Below are 25,492 nucleotides of genomic sequence, written 5' to 3'. Positions count from 1 at the left end.
GATGTAACGATAATCTAATGTTTAGCGCGACAAATCAGGTATTAATGACCGTAGTGTTGGTTTTGGAAGAAAACCAAATTTTGTTAGCAATCATTTTTCATGTTGTTTGAAACAGAATCCGTCGGAAGAAAATGTTATTACAGATAGTGTATTGCTGATGATGTTGCAGGTTGAAAAAAGTGTATGATGGTATGATGGTGTGATGGTGTGATGGAATAATGGTGTGATGGGATGATGTATGATGGGATGATGGTGTGATGGGATGATGGTGTGATGGGATGATGGATGATTGTGTGATGGGATGATGGTATGATGGAATAATGGGATGATGGATGATGTTGTGATGGTGTGATAGTGTGATGGGATGATGTATGATGGGATGATTGTGGATGGTGTGATGGTATGATGGGATGATGGGATGATGGTGTGATGGTATGATGGGATGATGTATGATGGTGTGATGGGATGATTGTGTGATGGGATGATGGATGATGGTAAGATGATGTGATGGGATGATGGTATGATGGGATGATGTATGATGGTGTGATGGGATGATGGTGTGATGGTATGATGTATGATGGTGTGATGGGATGATGGTATGATGTATGATGGGATGATGGTGTGATGGTGTGATGGGATGATGTATGATGGTGTGATGGGATGATTGTGTGATGGGATGATGGATGATGGTAAGATGATGTGATGTGATGATGGTATGATGGTGTGATGGTATGATGGGATGATGGTATGATGGGATGATGGTGTGATGGTATGATGGGCTGATGGTATGATGGGATGATGGTGTGATGGTATGATGGGATGATGGTGTGATGTATGATGGTGTGATGATATGATGGGATGATGGGATAATGGTGTGATGGTGTGATGGGATGATGGGATAATGGTATGATGGTGTGTTGGTGTGATGATGTGATGGTATAATGGTGTGTTGGTGTGATGGTGTGATGATATGATGGTGTGATGGTATGATGGTATAATGGTATGTTGGTGTGATGGTATGATGGGATAATGGTATGATGGTGTGTTGGTGTGATGGTATGATTGGATGATGTATGATGGTGTGATGGGATGATGGTGTGATGGTGTGATGGTGTGATGGAATAATGGGATGATGGTGTGTTGGTGTGATGGTGTGATCGATTTATAAATGAATATTGTGATTCAACCTACTTTGATATGTCTGGTGAAATATATGACGTCATGTTCCAGTAGAGTTTCAGTGAAGTTAAGAATGAAGGCCAATGGCCCACATACATGATGGTTACATAGATATGTACACCAAAATTTAACACATCGTGGTAAACTGTGTTTATAATTTTCTGTCTCTTATCGTAGCTTTGCGACACGAATTTACATAGTGTTTTTAGCAATATTTCCCAATTTCCAGATGATAGCATTTGGAACCTATTCAAGGATGAATATGGACAATACATTTTCGGTAAGTAAATAATTTCTAAGGTCACCATAAGAGTTAAGATCAAATCATAATCATCAGGTATTCCAAGTTTACATGTAGGACATGTGTGTTGTGACCCGTGAAGATCCGGGGTAGAATAGGTCTTCAGCAACCAATGCTTGCCGTAAAAGGTGACTATGCTTGTCGTAAAAGGCGACTAACGGGATCGGGTGGTCAGGCTCGCTGACTTGGTTGACGCATGTCATTGATCTCAATTGCGTGGATCGATGCTTATGATATTAATTACTGGATTGTCTGGCACAGACTCGATTATTTACAGACCGCCGTCATATAGCTGGAATATTGCTGAGTGTGGCGTTAAACAACAAACCAACCAACCAACATGTGTGTTGTGATTCCTAACCATCTACCTTCATTTGCCTTCAGGTTTAATAATCCGGCTCTATGTCTAATAATCATGTTGCGATGTATCTTGTCTTAGATTACTGATAGACACCTTTCGGGCTCTAATAAAGTTCTGAACCATCTCTACAATCTGTACCTTGACGGTTATGGGAAATCGACAGATCTGGGGGAGTAAAGGGCTTCTACGATTCTGGGAAATCAGCAGATCTGGGGGAGTAAAGGGCTTCTACGATTCTGGGAAATCAGCAGATCTGGGGGTAAAGGGCTTCTACGATTCTGGGAAATCGACAGATCTGGGGGAGTAAAGGGCTTCTACGATTCTGGGAAATCAGCAGACCTGGGGGAGTAAAGGGCTTCTACGATTCTGGGAAATCAGCAGACCTGGGGGAGTAAAGGGCTTCTACGATTCTGGGAAATCAGCAGATCTGGGGGAGTAAAGGGCTTCTACGATTCTGGGAAATCAGCAGATCTTGGGAGTAAAGGGCTTCTGTTTCGTATTCATTAAGCTGTCTGTACAACAGTTAACTGAGTATTGTCATGACATACTTGATATGTTGATCCTACATTGATCTCTTGCTAACAAACACCTGCTTTATCGATCCGGGTCGGTGTGTGGGAAAGACATTGTAGGGACTGGTCATTTTCATAGGGGAGGTTGAGGTGGGGAGATTAAGGAGTAGTGTCGTAAAATAATGACACAGCGAAATGGAGCGCGCCCAAATGTAACACAACTCCGTGGGGGTGGGGGTCATGAAAAAAAGGACAGTTCTATATTACTCAATTATATATTTGAATATTCTTTAGGGTTTGGTCATTTATTATAGGGAACTCCTTGGATGCTTGAACATTGCCTTAAAAACAGTCACGGTTTAGTCACAACATACATGTCCATACAAAATCTATCATCCGATAACTCCCAGCTGCCAGCGTCAAGTAGTGTACCGGTAATATCTCACCTCTAATGACTACCAGATTCACCGACTTTTCCTTGGAGTTGGCTTGGCACCAGTAGCTCCCACTATCGCTGACTTCCACGGAGTCCTTCGTGATTGTCTTCGACGTCACCTGCGTCTTCCCCACAACGTCAGTCTTTTCCTCGACGTAAAAATTTTGAAGCTTAGGATCTCCGAAGTTAGATTCCATGTCAATCGTTGCCTTCTCCGGTAGGTCCTTCACCTTGCATGTGAGAGTGAACTTGGTGTTGACTAAGGCGAACATCGGACTGTAGGACGGGACCAGTTCCATCTCGAAACCTGCAGAGCACAACATGTTTATGTCAGTCACATAGATTCTTTAAATGGAGACACAATTTTAATATACCACAACATCTGATTAAACCCATAGACAGCGGTGGCGTCAGGTATCAGGGAATCTTCCACAGAGCCATCGCAACTACAAGTCAAAAGGAGGGACCTTTAGACAAATTTGATAACTTGATTTGGCTGGAATTTACGTCCGTTCCACAAATCCATCTTAGGACGATGTTCTTAAGATACCAATCCAAGTTCCATCCAGCACACAGATGGCCCTCAGGAAACCAGCCATGTTCGTCAGTCGCAGTGTCGGCAGATTTCAATGTCCTAAGGAGATCGATCCAATGCAAGAAAAAGTTAAGTTAAAAGCAGATATTATAAGAGGAACGAGGCAGGGACGCCGAATAGATGATGACACTACAGGCGATACCATATCAGCATGTTGTGTGAAGGATGTCACATAGCAAGCAGTACCTTCCAAGAGTGTGTGAGTTGGGTTTTACGCCCGTTTGAACTGTATTCCAGTTATATCACAGCGTGTCAGCTTGACGTGGGAGGAAAGCCCGAAGTGAAGCAGTTCTTAGACTTAGACATAGTTCTTCACTTTGGTGAAAGCCACGAGCACGGGTGTGGTGCTGACAAACCTAGAAACATAATCGGGGCAGTTGGGATACAATGACATGCATCGACCAAGTCAGCGAGCCTGATCCCCTGAACCCATTAGCCATGGGTTGGTGAAGACCAATTGATTAGGAGAAAGATGCCAGATTAGTATCTGTTAAGTACAAACGTATAAAACTATTCTTCCTGTCTCTTCAAGTAAGGAATATTGTGGATCAGAACAAAGACTTACTTTTTTAACATTAATTTTATATATTATTACGTTATCGATACTATCGCTAAAGTAGCTCGGCACCAGCATATATTCATGTGATACTGTTGCAATGTATTTGAATGGGGCCATGGACGCAACGAAAATTCGATCAAAGGTTATACCCCTACTCTTGGTAGTTTGTTATTGTCGGAACATTCATGTTACGGAACCTTGCGTCATCTGAGACAGGTGAGTGATTGAGTTAGTGAATGAGTGAGATGGGTTTAACGCCGTCGCTTTGAACAGAATGCCAGTTATACCATGACGAGTCGGCTTGATGTGAAAGGAAAGCTAGAAGTGATACAGGTCTTAGACGTTAACCACGTTGGTGAAACCCACGGGTATGGTGCTGACTCCCCAAGAATATAATGAGGGAGAATCGGATTCGAATTCATTATGATAGGTTCCTGACAGGCCTAAGGGATGCAACTCCGTACGACCAATTGCGGCGTCTCAGAAGATTGGATACACCCGTGTCTAGTCATTTGACGCAAAATACAAGAAACAAGAAACCCAGTGAATAAACAGCTTTCAAAAACTAGCTTTTGATGTTTAAAGAAATAAAATGAGAATTGTCGAAAAAAACCATTTGTTTCTGTAACTGTGTAAGACTCGCATAAATTGTTTCAAGCTAGGAATCGACAAGAAAAGCCAAAATGGCCACTGAAGCATTAAAACATCAGGCACCGGGATCTCTCTCGTCTACTTGATCGCTGTGAGTACCTGCTTTTATCGCTGTAGGCCTCATAACTCGCCATTCATGTACCCAGTCATGATCACTCGCCTACCATTATAGACTATGGAATATGATACTATAGATGCTGACCATAGCTCAACTTGACGTTGTCCGGAAATTGCCAAGTTTCGATTAATTGCCACTCTATTCAATGGTGGCCTGGGCAAGCAAACTGTGCGTGAGGCCCTGGTCACGAAACAAGGAAACAGAGACCCGAAGTTTATCAGCATCCATTACTCGGTGGTGGGGCAATGATGGTTGACTGCGCGGAGCCCAAGAATAAAACATTCGGTGAAACACATACATCATCTGAGAGGGTTGATTAGCGATAGGATGAGTGAGTGAATGGGGTTTTATGCTACATTCAGCAATATTAACGCCATATCAGGCTGGTTTACAACGTATTTTAGGGTTTTGGGAAGACAGATTAGCAGCTGACGGGCAAAGGTTTCGCTCAGTCTGCCGGCAAGTCACTACTGAGCCATGTCACCAAGTGTGGCCGAAAACCACATACATGTTGACCTTCTTTAAACAAGAAGAGGTGGGGTAGGCTGGTGGTTCAAGCGTTCGGTCGTCATGCCGAAGACCCGGGTTCTATTCTCCCCATGGGCTGGCATAAAAGCGGCGTAAAACCATACTCAATCAATCCCTCCAAAACCTAGCGTACAGGCGATCATGGGACTTATAAGGATGATAGGCGAGGTTCGCTAAAAATCTAATTCGTCCCAATAAAAAAACAGGCTCCTCCCTGAATGTTAAATGATCGATCCCTAATGTTTACTTAACAAATATCCCATCTGTTTTTTACAGAATACTATTTTTCTAAAATGCAATGAAATGAAAGCACTATTAGGCCACTATCGACAGCATATGGCGAGAGCGAGTCTGTAAACTAAATATTCACATTAACGTAATCAACATTCATAATTAGCAAAATATACAAAGGGGAAAAGGTACATTTCGAAAACACTATTCTTATTGAATGTAATTAATCTCCAGTCGCTCCGACAGCCAAACTGCGCGGTCTCGACGTCCTTCAAAGCTGAGCATTTGCCGTCCTGGTTTATTGCGAGAGATAGGAAATCACTTCAGCGTCATTATTTCAGTTGCTATGCAACATAAACAATTCATTACGACCCCTAAGCCGACAATTCATTATTAAGCTGGACTATTTACTATTTGGTCCATTGGTGAATGAAGAATAATCCTTGCGATAAATCACAGCCGAAAGTCAAACACTCCTGTCGAACGACATCAGCAGCGAGTAGTTTGGTAAAACAATTTGTTATCTTTACCAATTGATCTCTAAGCTATTGTTGCATGTTATTGCTGTGATTATTCTCTGCTCTTGTGAAGCTCTCAGAGTTAATTTGGTGATTTAGAGAAGGAATAAATCCGCGGTGTTGCCCTGTTGACTCGAACAAAGGAGTGGAGGGGAGTGTAGGGGCGTGGGTGAAGTTGGGAGTGGAGTTGGAGGTAGGGTGAGTTCTTCATACGCTCTTACCTTCTGAATAACAAAATACGGTAAGTTAACGGGAGCATAATGTATTTGTCCGTCCTAACTAGTGACGATATCACCCTGTGCATATTTCTATTGTTCCTATATCTGTGGAATATTCTACCTTTGCACATTCGCTCACTTCAGGAACTCGCAACCAATAAAAATAAACAGAAAACACATCTTTTGAGCAGGCCCATGATCGAGTTTTCTGTAATGACATTACTAAGACTTAAAGCACTTTTGAGCAGTACTGACATTACAAATGTGTTATTATTATTAATATTATTATTATAATATTATTATAATATTATTATTATTTACAGATTAAAATTAAAAATGCAGCAAAGAGGGTTTGAGTGATCCTATTATTATTAGTATTATTATTATTATTAATATTATTATTATCCGACGAATAAATCATCCATTTGTTATTGCCAAGCTCATTTGTTTTGTAACGGCACGTATCTGAAAGAACGATCGCATGTCTCAATGTCCAAGTTTTCAAGTTTCTTGTACCAGCACCGTCCTGGAGATTGATTCGACGCTCCGAAGAGCAATGAATCTAACTATGAAATACACGTTTACATAACCATGCCTATTCCGTATTGATTCGTTTAAACTGTTTTCTTGCGCATACAAACTTCTTCTGTGTTAGTTTGGGCAGTTGGCTTCTTCCCAAAAGTAATTAGTTTACGATTTTAAACGAAATACGACCCCATAATCAATCTTCTGAAGCATATACGTACATAACATCAAACTGCTCACACAAAAAACAATTCAAACAATAGTAATGCTGTTATGCCTATATCATCCTTTGTAGTTGATTGCTGCTGATACTGCGTTAAGCAACAGCAACATTACATCACTATCGATCGCTGGATTCTTCCGTTGTCGACACAGTCGCTGTACACACTTCAAAATACAATACGACGTCGTCGTTGCTCCTATGTCAGTGTAATTTACAAATATACAGAGCGGGTACCTGGAAACGTATGTTGTTCAATAGAAAACATTGCATGCTAATTTCCTATTTATGGCGAATGGGTGAGTGAATGCTCAGGATGGCCTGAAAAACTCGATTTGCGGTCTGGCTGACAGGTAGTTTCTACCATGCGCAGCTTTGTACGCTGCCGGGTGTACATCATAGTGTTAGCCAGGAAACATCGAGTAACTACCCCATCATGACATCTTCTACATGCATGTACCCTAACAACCTTCACCAACAATATATGGATATTTAGGGAACAACACGTTGGATATATCGGTCGCATATAGGAGGAACTGAAATAATGAAGGGCAACATTTCATTTCAGAAGACCTGTGAAGATCCGGGGTAGAACAGGTCTTCAGCAACCCATGCTTGTCGTAAAAGGCGACTATACTTGTCGTAAGAGGCGACTAACGGGATCGGGTGGTCAGGCTCGTTGACTTGGTTTATTCAGTAGGAAGCGGTGTACGTATATTACCAGCACGAACTTGAAAAATAAAACGTGCAGATGTAGCGCTTTGCAATTTCTGTTGTTACTGTAAGTGATATTCCTTGTCCCAATAAGTCTATTTGGCGAAGACTATAGCTGGGGTGTCTGCAATACCCCCCTCCCTCCAACTTCCCGAGGCAAGGGAGTTTACGGACCATATAAGTCAAGTTTCCACCCTTGCCGAACTATAGACTGGAATTTCTGAGTTATATTTTGGCTGGACTAACGAGTCTATGCATTCTTATCAGAATCGCGTAACGAAATCGACATTCGGTTCGTAAACAACATGGCGACTGCCGTGCAGATTTCTGTCGATTACAGGACTTGCAAAGCATGTGCACCATCAACTGGATGTAGACAGATATTTTCCAAATCTTTTCATATTTTTAATCTAGGGATTCAAGTGACTTTATGCACTTTGCGAGGTAAGACCAGTTTTAATATAATATAGATCTTGATTATCGATCAGATCGTCTTGACATGTCACAGTTTGTTTGAAGCAAATGCAAGTGATATGAGAGGTGGAATTTGATTGGTCATAGAAGGGACATAAATCGTAACAGCCTCTGTTTTTCTCAACGATCGGGTCAGGAAATTCCAGCCTAATTCGACAAGGATTGAAAATGGACTTTTATAGTCCCCGGAAGATGACTTCTACTTCAGGCGTACCCGAACCCTATGCCCTGGGATGCGAACCCCAGACTCGCTCGTTTTGGTTTGTCAGTAGGTAACCAATGGCTCTAAATCTTATTTAAAGCACTGAAGGTCTGCATCAAAGTGGGTGTTCCTCCCAGTTTATCTGACACGTCGTGATCTGATTAAAATCAGGCGTTAAAACAAACGGCATTCACTTCAGGACAGGGAAGCAATTATCTGTGATCTATTCACGTATCAAAAACTAATCACACAAACACACTTCAGGAAATGAACGAGAAGGCGGCAGATAAAACAGGATATTAAAACTACAGGGTCTATAGGAATAGTAGATATGCAGGAATGTCTGAAATATGTCATCGATCCCACAGACGCTAATGACATCATTACGCCTCTAGCCGCCACGCTGTGGTTACACCTAAAATCACTATCATCGAATAACGCGGAGTTCATTAGAGGAATACTATACCGGTATTATTGACTCTCTAGCACATAATGGAGTGACAATGTCTCTGGTGTATACATAAACTGGGTAGCTAACCCAACTCATCAAGCAGTGAAAGGAAATCGAACCCCGACCCGAACCCAATAGACAGTGTGATGGTGAACTTGGTAACATGAACAGATCAAGTTTCATCGCTGTGTCCACTGGGACAAAAGCTGAGACCGCGCTCCACCAATCAGAATGTCTGGTGGTAGTTTGTCCTGATGCACTTCCGTTGCGGAAAAAAACCCAGGATTTTTTTAGCAAAAATGTTTTACAGTATTATATAATTGTAAAACATTTTTGCGAAAAAGAAATTATGCAAGTGAATATATATCATAAGATCAACCACTCGTTTGTCTGATCCAAACTCGATTATTACAGGCCGCCGTCCATGGTATAGCTGGGGTATTCAACATCATGCACTCACTAACTAACTCACCCACTCATAAGGCTTGAGTTTACCCAATGTTGAGGGGATGTCTTCAAATTGCTAGCTGACGCTGCACATTGTCTCGCCTTCTCAGCGCACAGCAAGGTACAAAACGTGCAACACGTGAGGAATACCGACTGTAATATTCCGGCTTGTTGGTTGGTTGGCTTGTTGTTAAACGCCGCACTCAGCAATATTCCAGCTATGTAATATTCCGATCGAAGTGTCAAATGTGCAAAATCAATGTGTAGCGAACGGGTGGTATAAAGCATTGGCAAACACAAAATTATTAAATTTCGTCTGAAAGTATAAGCTTCGCTAATATTGAAGAAGGGTATCATTGACTTGCTTTGTCCTGATGTCGATGCGTGGGGTGCACATGCTTGGTGTGAGGCAGTTGCAGCGAGTAGCAACGCTAATGTCGTAGTCAGCACGATTCTACCTCCTTGTATATCAGGGCGGCATGTAAGTGGTCAGACGAAATGGTCTTTAACGTCGCGTTCACTTATATAGCGACGTGCATGCACATGTATGTTAGTATGTGTGTGTGTAGCTGATGTTCTAGTCCGGACTTATGCCGACTTCATAGTGCTAGCCTACTGAGATACCATGCCGCAGGTTAACATGAATTCCCAACTCATACACAGTATACTGACTCCAAGCCGACGAGTCCTTGTTTTAGCCCCTTTATGCCGATCGCAGGCAGGGTAACAACAAGTACCATCTTTTAACGTCTTTTGGTATAACGCGGGATCGAATCCCTGATCTTCCGCTCTCCGGGCGGACGCTCTACCACTAGTACCACGGGAGCGCTCGCTGCCTGTAACTACTGCAGTCAGGACAAGGCAAACCAGCGATTTGAAAGCAACTTAAAAAAGGATATTCCCCCAAATCCTGGAAGATATATTTATTTCTCATGCGCTAAAAATAAACGCGTCCACTAGAGATAATGGATGTTATGAAAGTTGCGAGTCCAAGAAGTGCTGACTTAAACACAAATCCAACACCAATGTTTGATGGCGGCTGCCCAGCGACCCATGTTTTGTTGGCTAAAATGTAACATACAAGAAATGGTTATTCGATGGTGATGTACTTGATACGGGTATCATAGTTCTGCTATGGACCTTAAGTTTACTGCGTTTCGGCGACTGTTCTGAGCCTAGTTACGCTTCTATATTTGGGTCCCAAGCAATACCTGTTATAGTCCTACTTTCTCTTGCCCAGCATTCTATTTAGCACCTCGTAGAACGTGTCTTTTACCAAGACACCTCAAGCGTGGAAAGATAAGAGAATTATCTACAATATAAATTGCATTATATTAGTAACAGACTTGAATGTTTTATTTTCTTTGTGCGATAATGTATCTTTCGTTCTTATGAACTCTTAGGGTGTGTATAGAGGGAATAAAGTAATTAATTCGTTGATTTTAACGTCTTTTCAGAATCAGAACTGAACCATTCTAGCGAGTTGACCCATGATATTTATTATCATAGAATGGAGATATATTACACTTGATTATCGAGGATGATATTTTGATGTCTATCATTCCTAAATGAGTTCACAAGACATTTACAGAACGTACCACCAGAACAAAGAGGATTATGTAATGGCTTATACAAGTGAATCACCACTCGAAAATGGAGATAATATTCATTTCAAGTTTGCCAATCTCTTCACTTTATATTGGCATCTTCCACTCATACCCATGCCGTTTTTATAACACACGAGATTGCCATCAACATTTCAAATTCGATTTTTTTTATCAAGTGACTGATCGCTTAAATGTAACTTAGAACAGAATAAATTGAAAAGATTTGACAATAAATTAAGGAATATTTGCCTGAGAATCACTTCACCCCGCATTCCGTGAATATAAATAAAGAGAGAGCTTCAAACGGAACTCAAATTGATCTCGTCTACTTCTGTCAGATCTCACGAGACTCTCCGAGAGTGCGAAAATTGTGGTTCTCCCAAACCGAAGCAGATCGAATAAACCGATCATCAAGTCAGCCGTCTGCAGAGGGAATACCATGATGAAAACACAGGGCCAATTAATCAAATATTCAGCCCATATATTGCTCGACCAGTGTCACAATGATCTAGTCGTATTCAGACCTAACCTGATTTAGCAGTGAAAACACGTCAAGGGCTTGAGCACTGGGTTCTGCTCGCGGCTAGATGGGGCAGAGGGCCATCACCGCATCCGCAGGTTGCAACAACTATTTGTAAGGCTGTTCTTTGTAAGCACTGCATTAGTTTGAAGCACGGTGCCTGGGGAGGGAAAATGCGGGCTGTTTCATGCATAGAAGTCAACAGTGTCCTCCGGGTCATTATCGGAGTTCCTGATGGGGATAAGATTGGGAGAGTTGAGTGATCTATTGCTTTTAAATTGAAGAAATGTAATAAGAAACGGAGCATTAAAATGAAGATTCCAACGATATGAAAACCAAATGTTTTACAAGTCATCAATTGTTCTGATTTGTTGTTTTACCAATACACTTATGAAAATATGGTCAACGACACTGGAGGTGGCAAAACTCGACATTTTATACGTTGACTAATAATAATCTTTAACACTCTAACGTGATGGGTAAGTTAAAAGCCATAATGATCAGACACACTCCTTCAAAACGTAAATACACATAGTTCCAGGTTTCACTGAAAGTCAATGTAAGCATTCATGTAGTATTGTATTTTGGCTCATACACATTAAACTCACGGAAGGTAAATTGTGCATCATTTATCCAGTCCTGAATCCTGATAAATTAGATAAACTGTGTTTCCAAAGGTATCATCCATTTTGTTGGGGGTGGGGGAGATTTTTAAATGAAAAGTTCAGAAATATGCCCAAGATAAATAGTTTATTGGCAGTGTTGGAAAAAATGAATAGTTTGTTTTGCGGAAAATACCCAAACGTCACTTTTTGGTGTAAATAGTGAATGAATGAATAGAGTGTTTGATGGTGCTCAGTAAATAAATAGTTTGTTCGATACATCTGGGAAGAAATAGATTTTTCTCAAAACAATTTTTCACCTCCACCACAAAAAACAAATGGATGCTCCCTCACTCGTGGCGAGTGTATCCAGGAGTACCAGCCCTGAACGAGGACATGCCATATCTAATTTAAGACGTACTTCACGTCAAGATTTGTTAAATGCAGCAGGTCTCCCTTGACAACGTCAAAATGACACGCCTTGCAGATAATCGACCTCGTTGCCGCCCTTTGATGGCAGTCGAGGCAAATGCTGCAAAACTGAAATGTTTTTTTTGAGCTTGTAGCCGTCCTCAAATACAGCCGATGACATTTTGCATTAGCAGACGTCTTTGAGGAGCTGCTCGCTCAAGTTGAACGCGACCTCTATTATCAATATGTCAAAGACATTTGACTTTGAACATCACGGCTGATGATGTAAGAAATCGAGCAATGGGACTATACGGGATTAGAAACAAATCTGTAAAAGGAAAGAAACGGAGTCAGTTATAATGCAGTGTCTTAAAGGGATCTTAACAACGTCATCTCGACTACTCGACAGGGTGGTCTGTTCCAACACGAAGGGTTCTGAACAGTGATGTCCCTTCAATATATTATCCTAAAATGTCCTTTCAAGTCCCGCGCATAACTGTTTGAGATAGACTAACAGTGCCTGATATTATTCATATGGAACATCACGCAATCCTTGAGAGATATACATGTAGAGGAACAGTGTTTGGTTCGGGCCATCACACCACAGCAGTCAATGTTCTATCTCATTTCTCAACACTATTTGCTAAATCATTGACGCTCGTTCCCAAGCAGGGCAAAGAACAAGAGTGCCAATTTTAGGATGGCCGCGCTATTACAGTAATCATGCGAAGAGAGTATCTTGTAAATACAACCCTGTGTGCATCAGCCTTGTTTCACAACGCAATTACATGAAGGCTTTTTTAGCGACTGCAAGCCTGTCCGCATCAAATGTCACAAAAGTCGCGTGCGAACGTGAGACCCCAAAGTAAATCCCCGCGCAGACAGCCATGGCTCTGAACCAAGGGCAGATAATCGATATACTGCAGAGACTTATATCACAACCAGGTGGGCAAGCCAGTATGTCTGTCTGGCTGTGCAGATCACGCTATTGGATCTAGCTCTGCGTGTCATGGACATCTTATAGGGGGATCATTTTCAATCCTCATTACTAATGAAGTCGTTTCATTTCAAACTGTCCACTTCGTAGAGTTTTGGTTGTAATTTCGCTATATGGATCGAAGTGATGTATACCACACTGAGTGTGCACTTGTTATTTTATGACGCAGTAATCCATATTCAAGCTTCATCAAGACTGCGTGTATATAATCAGAGTCGGGGTCAGGCAAACCAGTGGCTTAGAAACGGTGAAACAAATTATTCGTCTAATGCAACAAGCAACTGAGGGCTTGGGGCCAATTCTAACCAGATCTACACTTCCTATAAAATACCCAGGTCTTATTGATTGGTTTCAATACACTCACGGGGTTTGTAAGGATGTGTCTCGCTAAAAGTAGCTCAACAGAAAGATAGTAAGAAACAAATTTGCCATTTTTAGAAGTTACATTCCACCATCGAGGGATCTTACTCCAAATTCAACACAAATTTGTTTGTTGTTTAACGCCGCACTCAGCTATGTGAGGTCGGTGTGTAAATAATCGAGTCTGGACCAGACAATCCAGTGATTGATATCATGAGCATCCATCCACTCAATTGAGATATATAATTTATCGATCCTGACCACCCGATCCCGTTAGTCGCCTCTTACACAAGCATAGTCGCCTCTTACGGCAAGCATGTGTTGCTGAAGACCTATTCTACCCCATATCTTCACGGGTCTTCAACACATGTGTACTAGCGTCAAGCAGACTTGAGTTAATCCTAAAAACAATAGCTGGGAGACCATGGAACATAACATCAACAACAACAAATTCATTTGTAACGCGTCTTATAATATAACACATGTTATATGTAGGATAACACTTTCTGAGTAAAGTACAGATTACAGTACTTGTTTGGGTTGAGTCCTATCCGGGATTCGAACCCACACTGCCATTGGGGTACCTTTTTGTTTGTTTGTTTGTTTGTTGTTTATTGCCGCACTCAGTATTATTCCAGCTATATGACGGCGGTCTATAAGTAATCGAGTCTGGACCAGACAATCCAGTGATTGACATCATGAGCATCGATCCACACAACTGGGATACGATGACATGCATCAACCAAGTCAGCGAGCCTGACCACCCGATCCCGTTAGTCGCCTCTTACGACAAGCATAGTCGCCATTTACGACAAGCATGGGTTGCTGAAGACCTATTCAACCCCGGATCTTCACGTGCCCAGTGAGGCACCTAATCGCCAGCACATTAAGTCAGCGATCTAACCCAGTCAGGCACCGAAGCTTCCACAAAAAAGAAAGTCCGACAACTGGTAGTCTAGATCACGTACTAGATTAGTGTACCCCAATGACAAGTGTAATTTGGCACGGCTCCCATGGCGGAAAGCTGTGAACACAATGCCATTTAGAAAGTGGTCACATGTACCAAATGTTAGGGAAAGAATTTATGGATGTCAACTTCTTCATTATGACGAAACACAACGTTTCGGAGTATATGCTTACTCCTTCATCATTTAACCTGATGTAGGAGTAAGCATATACTCCGAAACGTTGTGTTTCGTCATAATAAAGAAGACATCCATAAATTCTCTTCCTCATGTGTATCCCTTATAAATGCCAATCAGAGACTTGTAACAAATGCTATATTTTGGATAACACTTTCTGAGTAAAGAACAGATTCGAGTACTTTATTGTTTGAGTCCAATCCGAGAATCGAACCTACACTGTCTTATCGTCTTATAATATAATTTGCATACCAAATATTTACTCCTGTCATACCCACTGGTATCTATACCTGACCTGACGAAGCGCAACTCGTTCATGGCACAAAGTATCACGACGTAGAGAACATTCTGTGAAAGAGTCATGTGATGGTCCTGCTACAACATCAGGGCCCACTTGCACAAAGCGGTCTTAGCGCTAAGACTATTGTAAATGTGTAAGCCGATGTTAAAGTATGGGAATTACGATCATCTTAGCGCTAAGATCGCTTTGTGCAAGTGGGCCCAGATGATAACCATTACTACTTTATATATATATGAATACAGTAAACTACGCTTATAACGAACACGCTTATAACGAACTGACGGATATAACGAACTTACTTTTTGGCCCCGACTATTTGCTGTAGTATATGCCGTATATATGCTTATAACGAACTACGGTAATAACAAACTAAAATTGGTAGTCCCCTTGAGTTCGTTATAACCGTAGTTTACTGTTTACCATTCTTTACCAACTCTCTTAACGTGATTGGGTAATAAAGCAGTCCTAGATCTGAGAGGAAACGGATCGATATTTAACATCATATATCTATACCCATGTGGGCAAACTATTTGGATTTTGGGCGTGAAGAAACAACAAAGTAGCAATAATACTAGAATGATGCGTTATTTTAAACATTTATACTAATAAATGAAGAATACGTAGATTTAATAATACAGCACTAAATCAATTTATAATGCGTTAAAAACACATTTGACAAATATTTGAAAAAAATCCTTATTTTAATTTCACACTTAATCAAAATTAGATTAAACGACTCAAATTCGTTTGATGACCTCTACTTATTAAGCCATTTATTGAACTGCAAAAGCCATTGATATATATTGATATTGTTGCCTTTATTTGAAAATCTTTCCATCCGAAAAATACCCCAACCCCGCGCAACAAGTCACCTTATGATATACACGCCCTCGTTTGCCAATCGTTGCTACTACTATTAATGACCGGCGCCAGGACTAATTTCGCGCGTCACAATAGGCAATCAACCAGTTCTTTACCAGCCAATTTTTTCACACTTGAATGCAGAGTGGGCGATGAAATATCGATGTGACATTTCCCTTGCAGTAGAATAGGTAAACCCAAGCCGGGACGTCAGTGCTCACACAACCAGGACTCGTCCGAGTCCGCCACTTGAGCTGAGGACATTAATGCAATGGGCTGTCGATAGGTGCAACCGCGACCGTCATAATAGACATGTGGGCATTCGGGTCCACTTGTGCTAGTCCGAATACTCGACACTAAGAAGGTATAATAATTTAGTAATGCTATTTTGATGGGAAATCAATTGGGACGCGGCTGTGATTGTGGTGGAAACCGTCTGAGTATATCATAGCCATTGAGGTGGCCGAGGGACAATCAGGGCAGGTAGCCGCATGTAATGTTCCGTCATCTTTCTTTCTCAGTACTATTCATGATTTGTACAGTAAACTACGGCTATAACGAACTCAAAGGGACTACTAATTTTAGTTCGTTATAACCGTAGTTCGTTATAAGCATATATACAGCATAACTACAGCAAATAGTCGGGACCAAAAAGGAAGTTCGTTATATCCGTCAGTTCGTTATAAGCGTGTTCGTTATAACCGTAGTTTACTGTATGTTGGATTGTTTAGTTTACACTCGCATACCCATGCTCAAGTCCATCCTGTTTAGAATACAGTTGTTTTACGCCGCACTCAGCAATATCCCAGCTGTATGACGGCGGTCTGTAAATAATCGAGTCTGGACCAGACAATCCAGTGATTGACATCATGAGCATCGATCCACGCAATTGGGATACAATGACATACATCAACCAAGTCAGCGAGCCTGATCAACCGATCTTGTTTGTCGCCTCTTACGACAAGCATAGTCGCTTTTTACCGCAAGCATGGGTTGCGGAAGACCTATTCTACCCCGGATCTTCAAGGGTCAAGCAGGATTGATGGGTGATTGTTGACAACGCCATCACCAGCAGTGTTTCCGTCTAATAGGCACCATTCAATGTTTTGTTCTGGGTGTTTAAGTACATTCGCTGTCGGTATATGATGACAATCCTGATCAACCAGCTCAAACACATCCAGATAACCACCAACCACTTCCTGGCTATTTTAGGTAACAGTAAGCTACCCATATTCAGCCATGGCCTCCACTACATCCCCCTTTACTTGCCTCACCGGGGAACAAACCGCAGAAGAAAATTCAATAAAAACAAACAGTTGATTAATTCGACGCCTGTCGTGTCCAGCAAACCGTCTCCACAAGCAGTTTATTCTAGAATTCCTTGCAGCTACACTATAGGTGACAAACCATCCCTTGTGGTATGAATAACCTATATGGGGTTGACCCACCAGTTGGGGTTAACCGTCTCCACAAGCAGTTCAGTCTTGAACCTTACGTGCAGCTACACTATAGGTGACAAACCATCCCTTGTGGTATGAATAACCTATATGGGGTTGACCCACCAGTTTGGGTTAACCGTCTCCACAAGCAGTTCAATCTTGAACCTTACGTGCAGCTCTACTAGGTGACAAATTTGTGGTATCGATAACCTGTATGGGATGACCATAACAAGTTGGGCTCATACACGTGTATATTGTCAGTAATACCCCCCACTGGGATATGTTTGTACATCCATGTAAGTGCTTGGCCTCGTGAACAAGAGTGTGGTGTTCCCAAGCCCGCTTTTACAGCACAGATGGGACCTAATTGGATTAAGTGCCCGAGATTCTAACGTTAATCAGGATGTTTAGCAGTCATTTGACATTTGTGCTGGGATGGTGGTATTTTTCAAGACGAATAAACGCATCTGCTTTAATAAATGTCATACAAATACGTGATGCAGGTTAAGCAAACAATGATATTGACCTTCATTTTAGTGCATATTTCGTTGAATGCATATATATTGCATAATTTCACCAAGGGAGCAATTATGAATTTCTCTTTATGCTGTAACGTGTACCGGCTCCGTGGGAGGGAACCCAATTAGCGGGTTCTGTATGCTAACTTTAATGGCATTATGGTGAGTACCTCTGTGCAAACACACCACACCAAACATATCGATGTTGTCGCTATTTTGACCTTTAATATTCCCATCTGGAGGTGATGGATCTGTACCACGAATTCGTCGCTGTCTATAGTTTCAAACTACAGTTTAACAAAGGTTTCTTAATGCAAATCAGGTATATAAAGAAAAGGATAATCTGGCACCGGCCCTGCATACTTCTATGACATTATATAATGTCCATATAAAACATTTCGCTATGACGCAACTCCTTCTATGCGGTATCAGAACTTCCTAGATTCGTACTGATTATGATCCTTGGTTTGTCCGCATCCTACACGTGCTCTTGCGTTTCCCTCCAATCTGCATCCCATCATCACACGTTGTGATATCCTGTCACACAGATAGACTAATATCTAGTCTCTGAAATGAACATATATTACAGAAAAAAGTTGCTAAATTATAGTTATAAAATATAATAAAAAGGAGTCCTGAGACTTTCTTCATATTCCTAATACTGCAGCATCTAGACTTGCTAAACATTATAGTCTTGCATGGGCTGTATTGGATATATTTGTTTCAAGGTCAGTATGACAGACTAGCTCACTGACATAGGGTCGAACGTTAGCTTTTATTCCTTTTGCATATTTGTAATGATTAACGACAGTTACTGGTACCCCTAGAGATTAGGGTTGCGACCGGGTACGAAAACTGAACTCGAGTACCCGGCAGACAATACCCGAACCGGACTCGAGTACCCGTAGTTCAATGTTGTCCCACTTGTTTGTAACGCTTTTGCGAATAAAAGGTCATCAAACATCTATTGATCTATTCTAAGGTATTATTCATCGGTTTAAGATTATATTCCAAACGCCCCTTGCGTTAAAGTTGCTTCAACGGGTCACAATGACACGTAATGAACAACAGAGCCTGAACCCCCCTCCCCCCAACACACCTCTCACCCCTCGGGTCATCTTCAGTCAGTTTTACGATGAGCATGGGGACCCGTGAAGATCCGGGTTAGAATAGGTCTTCGGCGTGACGAGCAAACGCTTAACCACTCGGCTACCCCTCTGCCTTTATATACCACGGACATGGCCTTTCTTGTCATTGCATCGTCCTCTGTCTATACCAGGTCGCTGAGTTGATTAAAGATGTTCATATGCCGCATTTATACTTTCATTTACAACATATTGAATGTGCAAGAAGGTGGTTTCCATACTGTTTTCCCGTGTCAGGCAGGTTTATTTCTGAGGTTCACAGGCGATTTACAGGAGCTTTTCATTGCCCCATATAACGAATGGAGAGAACTCCAGTAGCATAATCGGCGTATAATACCAGTGTTTGTTTGGGCTTAGGGTTGTGGTGGCATGTTGGCCTACCACGCAGTCCCTTGGACAAGGATTGATGATGCAGGACCGTGTAGACCAAACATTGATTATCGTTTCAACTCTCATGTACGTGTTGAGACTGTTGTCTGAGCACACCGTGATAAGTGTGACAGAACCCCCATACCGATCACCGCTCCCACCCAGACCGTTATCGCTCACCCCATACCGATCACCGCTCCAACCCAGACCGTTATCACTCACCCCATACCGATCACCGCTCCAACCCAGACCGTTATCACTCACCCCATACCGATCACCGCTCCCACCCAGACCGTTATCACTCACCCCATACCGATCACCCCTCCCACCCAGACCGTTATCGCTCGCCCCATACCGATCACCGCTCCCACCCAGACCGTTATCGCTCGCCCCATACCAATCACCGCTCCCACCCAGATCGTTATCGGTCACCCCATACCGATCACCGCTCCCACCCTGACCGTTATCACTCGCCCAATACCGATCACCGCTTCCACCCTGACCGTTATCACTCACCCCATACCGATCACCGCTTCCACCCAGACCGTTATCGCTCGCCCCATACCGATTACCGCTCCCACCCAGATCGTTATCGGTCACCCAATACCGATCACCGCTCCCACCCAGACCGTTATCACTCACCAAAAACCGATCACCGCTCCCACCCAGACCGTTATCGCTCACCCCATACCGATCACCGCTCCCACCCAGACCGTTATCGCTCACCCCATACCGATCACCGCTCCCATCCAGACCGTTATCGCTCGCCCCATACCGACCATCGCTCCCACCCAGACCGTTATCACTCACCCCATACCGATCATCGCTCCCACCCAGACCGTTATCACTCACCCCATACCGAACATCGCTCCCATCCATACCTTTATGCCCTATCTAATCCTCTCGTTCCGGATACTCATCCTCACCGCAGTGACCCAGACACATATTTTCATCCCACAGTCAACACGACTCTTACCCAGACAGTTATGCTCATCTCATCCCATCCTCATCACCATCCCATCCCCAACTAGTCTTCACCCACTCAGGTCCTTCTAAACATCATCTCCAACCAGACCCCCTCCTCCCCAACCCCTATTGCCGACCCCCAGATAACCACCCCAGCCCTCCTCAGAAGAGGAGTATCAGCTTCAGATTGACATACAGGCTAATTAAGATGGTTCATCAACTATCTAGACCGCGAGTCCCCCGGGGCGATGTGGCGTAGATTCTGTTTCTGTATGCTGGCGTGATGTCCGTCACTGCCGCCACTGCACAACATGCCCCCTTTGAAGTGCAAACACAATTACGTCACACCATTTCCTCTGAGAGAGACGACTTCCGTCGGTGTGTTCTCTCAACAATTTTGTATCACAAATTACATGAACGTATGAATCTGGCAGTACATTGCTGGTGTCTGTAGGCCGAAACTGATGGAGGTGAAATGGGGTTTTAACGTCGCGTTCAAGATTATTACAATTATGTAGCCACGTGTATGCACGTGTGCGTGCGTAAGTGCGTGTGCGTGGATAATACCGGTTTTATAGTGCAAGATCACTGAGATACCATGCCGCAGTATAACATGAATACCTACAATAACTAAGAGCCGACCAGCCCTTAATGCCGAGCACCAGGCAGGGTAACAACAAGTAACATCTTTTAACGTGTTTTGGTATGACGCTACGGTGGATCGAACCTCAGACCTTCCGCTTTCTGGACAGACGCTGCATCCTCTAAACCACGTAGGCGGTCCGCTACTGATGTTAGCGTACAGATGATTGACTTTTTAAATCTGCCCGACTTCAAGACTTGAACGATAAACCTCTTGAACCGCGTGAGAACATGAACTATGTGTATTATATGTCTCTCAGCCTTAGACCCTATTTTTTATTGCCCTTAAATACTACCAGTCAAAAAGGTCTACCAGCATTGGATTTTTACTAGTCCCCAGCAAAATTGAGTAGTCTCGGGCCAGCGGACTAGTGGACATGGGAGAACTTTCAAGGATATGTATGCCACTAATAATAATGACAAATGTGGGAAAGAGACTTCGAACAAAATTAGTGAAAACATTACCAGCTGAGCCGTCCCAGCTCGCTGGAAGGGTTGTACTTTTGTTTGTTTGTTTGTTTGTTGTTTAACGCCGCACTCAGCAATACGGAAGGGTTGTACTAGCAATCTGTACATAATTAATGATCACTTTTACCTTGTATCAAGTCATATAGTAAAAAGGATAACATGATCGATTGATAAGTATAAAACATTACTTCATTTAGCAGAGATGAGACACTTTTTTTAACACTTACAATCAGCCCTGGATATAACAAACTTCTAGTAACCAGGCCCACACGTACTTTCTCACATGATTTAAAAATAGCTTATCACCCGAGTGAGCAAGTACGTGAGTTAAAATTTAACGTCGCATCGGCATTATTTGATCCATATAGCGACGAGGACAAGTTGATATGAACTAGTATACATGTAAATCATGAGAACACGAGGATGTGCATGAGATTCACTGAGGCGACAGACTTCTGAGGCTACATACAGAGTGTATGTGTACGGTCTTTGATGCTACCACCCCGACACCCCTCAACCTGAGGCTACATACAGAGTGTATGTGTACGGTCTTTGGTGCTACCACCCCGACACCCCTCAACCTGAGGCTACATACAGAGTGTATGTGTACGGTCTTTGGTGCTACCACCCCTCAACCTGAGGCTACATACAGAGTGTATGTGTACGGTCTTTGGTGCTACCACCCCGACATCCTCAACCTGAGGCTACATACAGAGTGTATGTGTACGGTCTTTGATACTACCTCTCCGACACCCCTCAACCTGAGGCTACATACAGAGTGTATGTGTACGGTCTTTGATTCTACCACCCCGACACCCCTCAACGTGAGGCTACATACAGAGTGTATGTGTACGGTCTTTGATACTACCTCTCCGACACCCCTCAACCTGAGGCTACATACAGAGTGTATGTGTACGGTCTTTGGTGCTACCACCCCTCAACCTGAGGCTACATACAGAGTGTATGTGTACGGTATTTGGCGCTTCCATCCCGACATCCCTGAACCTGAGGCTACATACAGAGTGTATGTGTACGGTCTTTGATTCTACCACCCCGACACCCCTCAACCTGAGGCTGCATACAGAGTGTATGTGTACGGTCTTTGGTGCTACCACCCCGACATCCCTCAACCTGAGGCTACATACAGAGTGTATGTGTACGGTCTTTGGTGCTACCACCCCTCAACCTGAGGCTACATACAGAGTGTATGTGTACGGTCTTTGGTGCTACCACCCCGACATCCTCAACCTGAGGCTACATACAGAGTGTATGTGTACGGTCTTTGATACTACCTCTCCGACACCCCTCAACCTGAGGCTACATACAGAGTGTATGTGTACGGTCTTTGGTGCTACCACCCCTCAATCTGAGGCTACATACAGAGTGTATGTGTACGGTCTTTGATACTACCTCTCCGACACCCCTCAACCTGAGGCTACATACAGAGTGTATGTGTACGGTCTTTGGTGCTACCACCCCTCAACCTGAGGCTACATACAGAGTGTATGTGTACGGTCTTTGATACTACCACCCTGACATCCCTCAAGCTGAGACTACATACAAAGTGTATGCATACAGTCTTTTACATGCCACTTTGTGTCAATCTCTATCTTGTGTTAATATTCCCCTCGTGACTTTGAAAGAATTAAAAAAAAACGTTTTTGAAATCCTGTGTCTGCAGGTGTACCTAGTTTGTGCTGTATCGTTTGACTAACTCGACACTGCACAAATGGAGGAGCAGACGTCAGTTTTAGTTATAATGTTTCTTTGACAAAGCAGAGAGACCCAAAGCAATTGGCTTTGATATCGATTTGTGACACAAAGTAACCCAACTCTAATTCGTTTTCACTGGAATGTCTTTCTCAAAAGTTTTCGCAAGCAGTTCTGTTTAGAACACCTCACACGAGCTGCCGTGCCATCAACCAACGACGACATATCGCACAGGAAACAAGTAAACATAATGTATATAGTGTAGCTATGGAAACATCTATCGGATCAGCGAAGGGATTAACACCTAGATGGTATTGACCGTGCGATGTTAATCAGACAAACTGAATAATCAGCAACACGAAATGACAGACATTGTTCTTATACAGTCGGACTAATTTGATGTAACGGCAATAACGATTACCATACAAAATGAGATGGCGGGTTCCTATCCGAGCTCCACACCAGTAAATAATCACATATTTATGACAGTCCTTCCGAAATCACCAATCTTCTTGTAGGAGATTGGCAAAGAACCAACCCAAATTACTCTTCAACGCAAGCGTAAACTGAAAGACACCGGTGCATTGTGGTCCCGTTTGTGTGCTCGTGGCTTCCCACTGTTGATGTTAACTTGAATTAAAACTGCACCTACCTCGCGCTTGATATATTCCACAAACAAAAGCCAGTGCAAGCAGTAACCACGCCATTGTCCCCGCTGTGAGCTGCCGTCTGCTCGTGCTTCTCCCGCCCTTCCTTCACACAGCAGACAAGATGAGGCGCCGATCGATAGAATTTATTCCACTGAATGTCTGCGATGTGCGAGTTCACCGCCTTCACTGAACTGTAACCGTGGGTCAGTGACAGTCAGTTTTAGGCTTCGTGTACGTCTGTAATTAAATTGGGAATATTTATGAATGCAGAAATACTGACCGCAGATCCATGTACGCCAGCTCAATACCGTGCTTAACGTGCAATTGAAGAGAGATCCAAAACCAGCTATTTTTAGCCAAACGACTATTCCGCGTTCTTTTGCATATTTAATGAGATGGCATGTTTTGGTGACATGCACGCGCCACGTGCTGTAGGGCAGACGGTCTGCATGAATAACGAGTGAAATGGCGGGGGTTCCTGAAAAGCCCTTGATCAATATTAGAACCTGCTAATTTATTTTGGTCAATGGCGTGGTCACTTGCTTTAGATCGATTCGGATAATAAACATTGGTTTAAGTGGGATCAGGTGCTTGGCCAATTACTGCACCTTGCATTGCAATCTGCGTCATGGTAATCACTGAATACATCAGCGGAGTTGTGTCTTGTTTAAAAGATTAAGTATGCAACAATTTTGATACCGTTTATCTTAAAAACAATTTAAATCTTAAGAATTTTAAATCGTAAGAACTAATATTCAAGATGTATTTTACCATTAGGCCACGAAACGGTTCAATGGCACCATCACACACACGCCTTAAGTGAATATATGTTTTTAATGACAATATATATATTTTTAAAATATTGTATTTGGTTCATTTATCACATTCTCATAGATTACCAACTTCGTTTGGAGTTGGACCTTAAGCGAGAGGTCATAACTGCCATACACCCGAATTACCAGATATAATATAATAACTTAATCAAATAATAACGATACCACAAGCAATAGATTTTTTGTCGAAAAGATGAAGAAATTCCGAAGAACAAATAATCCTTCTTTGCGGCCGTACAGGAAATTCTTCATCAATCACGGGAATGATATTGATAGTTCTTGGTGTCACCAAGTCACTACCCAATCCGTTGTCACTTATGGGTTGTTGTCACAGATAGTTAATGGTGCGTCACAGTCACCACCTAGAAGACCTAAGGGGATCGTGATTAATAAGTATTAAGTGAGTTCAGTCACCTCCTTACTGGCTATACATACAATGGATGGCATACAAGACATAAGTATTAAGCGTTTCTGTATTAAGTCATCGTTCTTGAGGCTGTATGTGTCGTCCATGCATTGCCTCTTACCTCTCGCAAGAGCTGAGACTTGAGCTCTGGTGAATACTCTGAAGATGAACGGTACATAGACGATACACATCATGATGTTGTCCTAACAGGTGACGACATCTTGCAATCACGGATGCTAAAGATAATGAAGCTGTCGTACCTGGAGACTGTAGTCCCCCACCTTCTTGGCATATTCTGCAGGTAG

At 42.6% G+C, this 25,492-nt stretch overlaps 1 protein-coding gene across 1 annotated transcript in view; it reads right to left on the bottom strand.

The window, feature by feature from the left end:
* LOC124142404 (hemicentin-1-like) overlaps positions 1 to 24,296 on the bottom strand; it is a 46,556-nt gene extending 22,260 nt beyond the window's left edge. The window contains exons 1-2 of the mRNA XM_046510859.2: positions 23,951 to 24,296; positions 2,800 to 3,096 (exon numbers count right to left, since the gene is read on the bottom strand). Coding sequence (XP_046366815.1) covers positions 2,800 to 3,096; positions 23,951 to 24,005 — 352 coding nt within the window. The 5' untranslated portion in view covers positions 24,006 to 24,296. The remainder of the gene's footprint in view (positions 1 to 2,799; positions 3,097 to 23,950) is intronic.
* Between the last annotated feature and the right edge of the window lie 1,196 nt (positions 24,297 to 25,492).

The sequence above is a fragment of the Haliotis rufescens genome, unplaced genomic scaffold (assembly GCF_023055435.1).
Source record: "Haliotis rufescens isolate VD_foot unplaced genomic scaffold, xgHalRufe1.0.p SCAF_1, whole genome shotgun sequence".
Lineage (NCBI taxonomy): Eukaryota > Metazoa > Mollusca > Gastropoda > Lepetellida > Haliotidae > Haliotis > Haliotis rufescens.
Note: the sequence above shows the minus strand (reverse complement) of the source record. Positions and strands in the feature narration are given on the sequence as shown.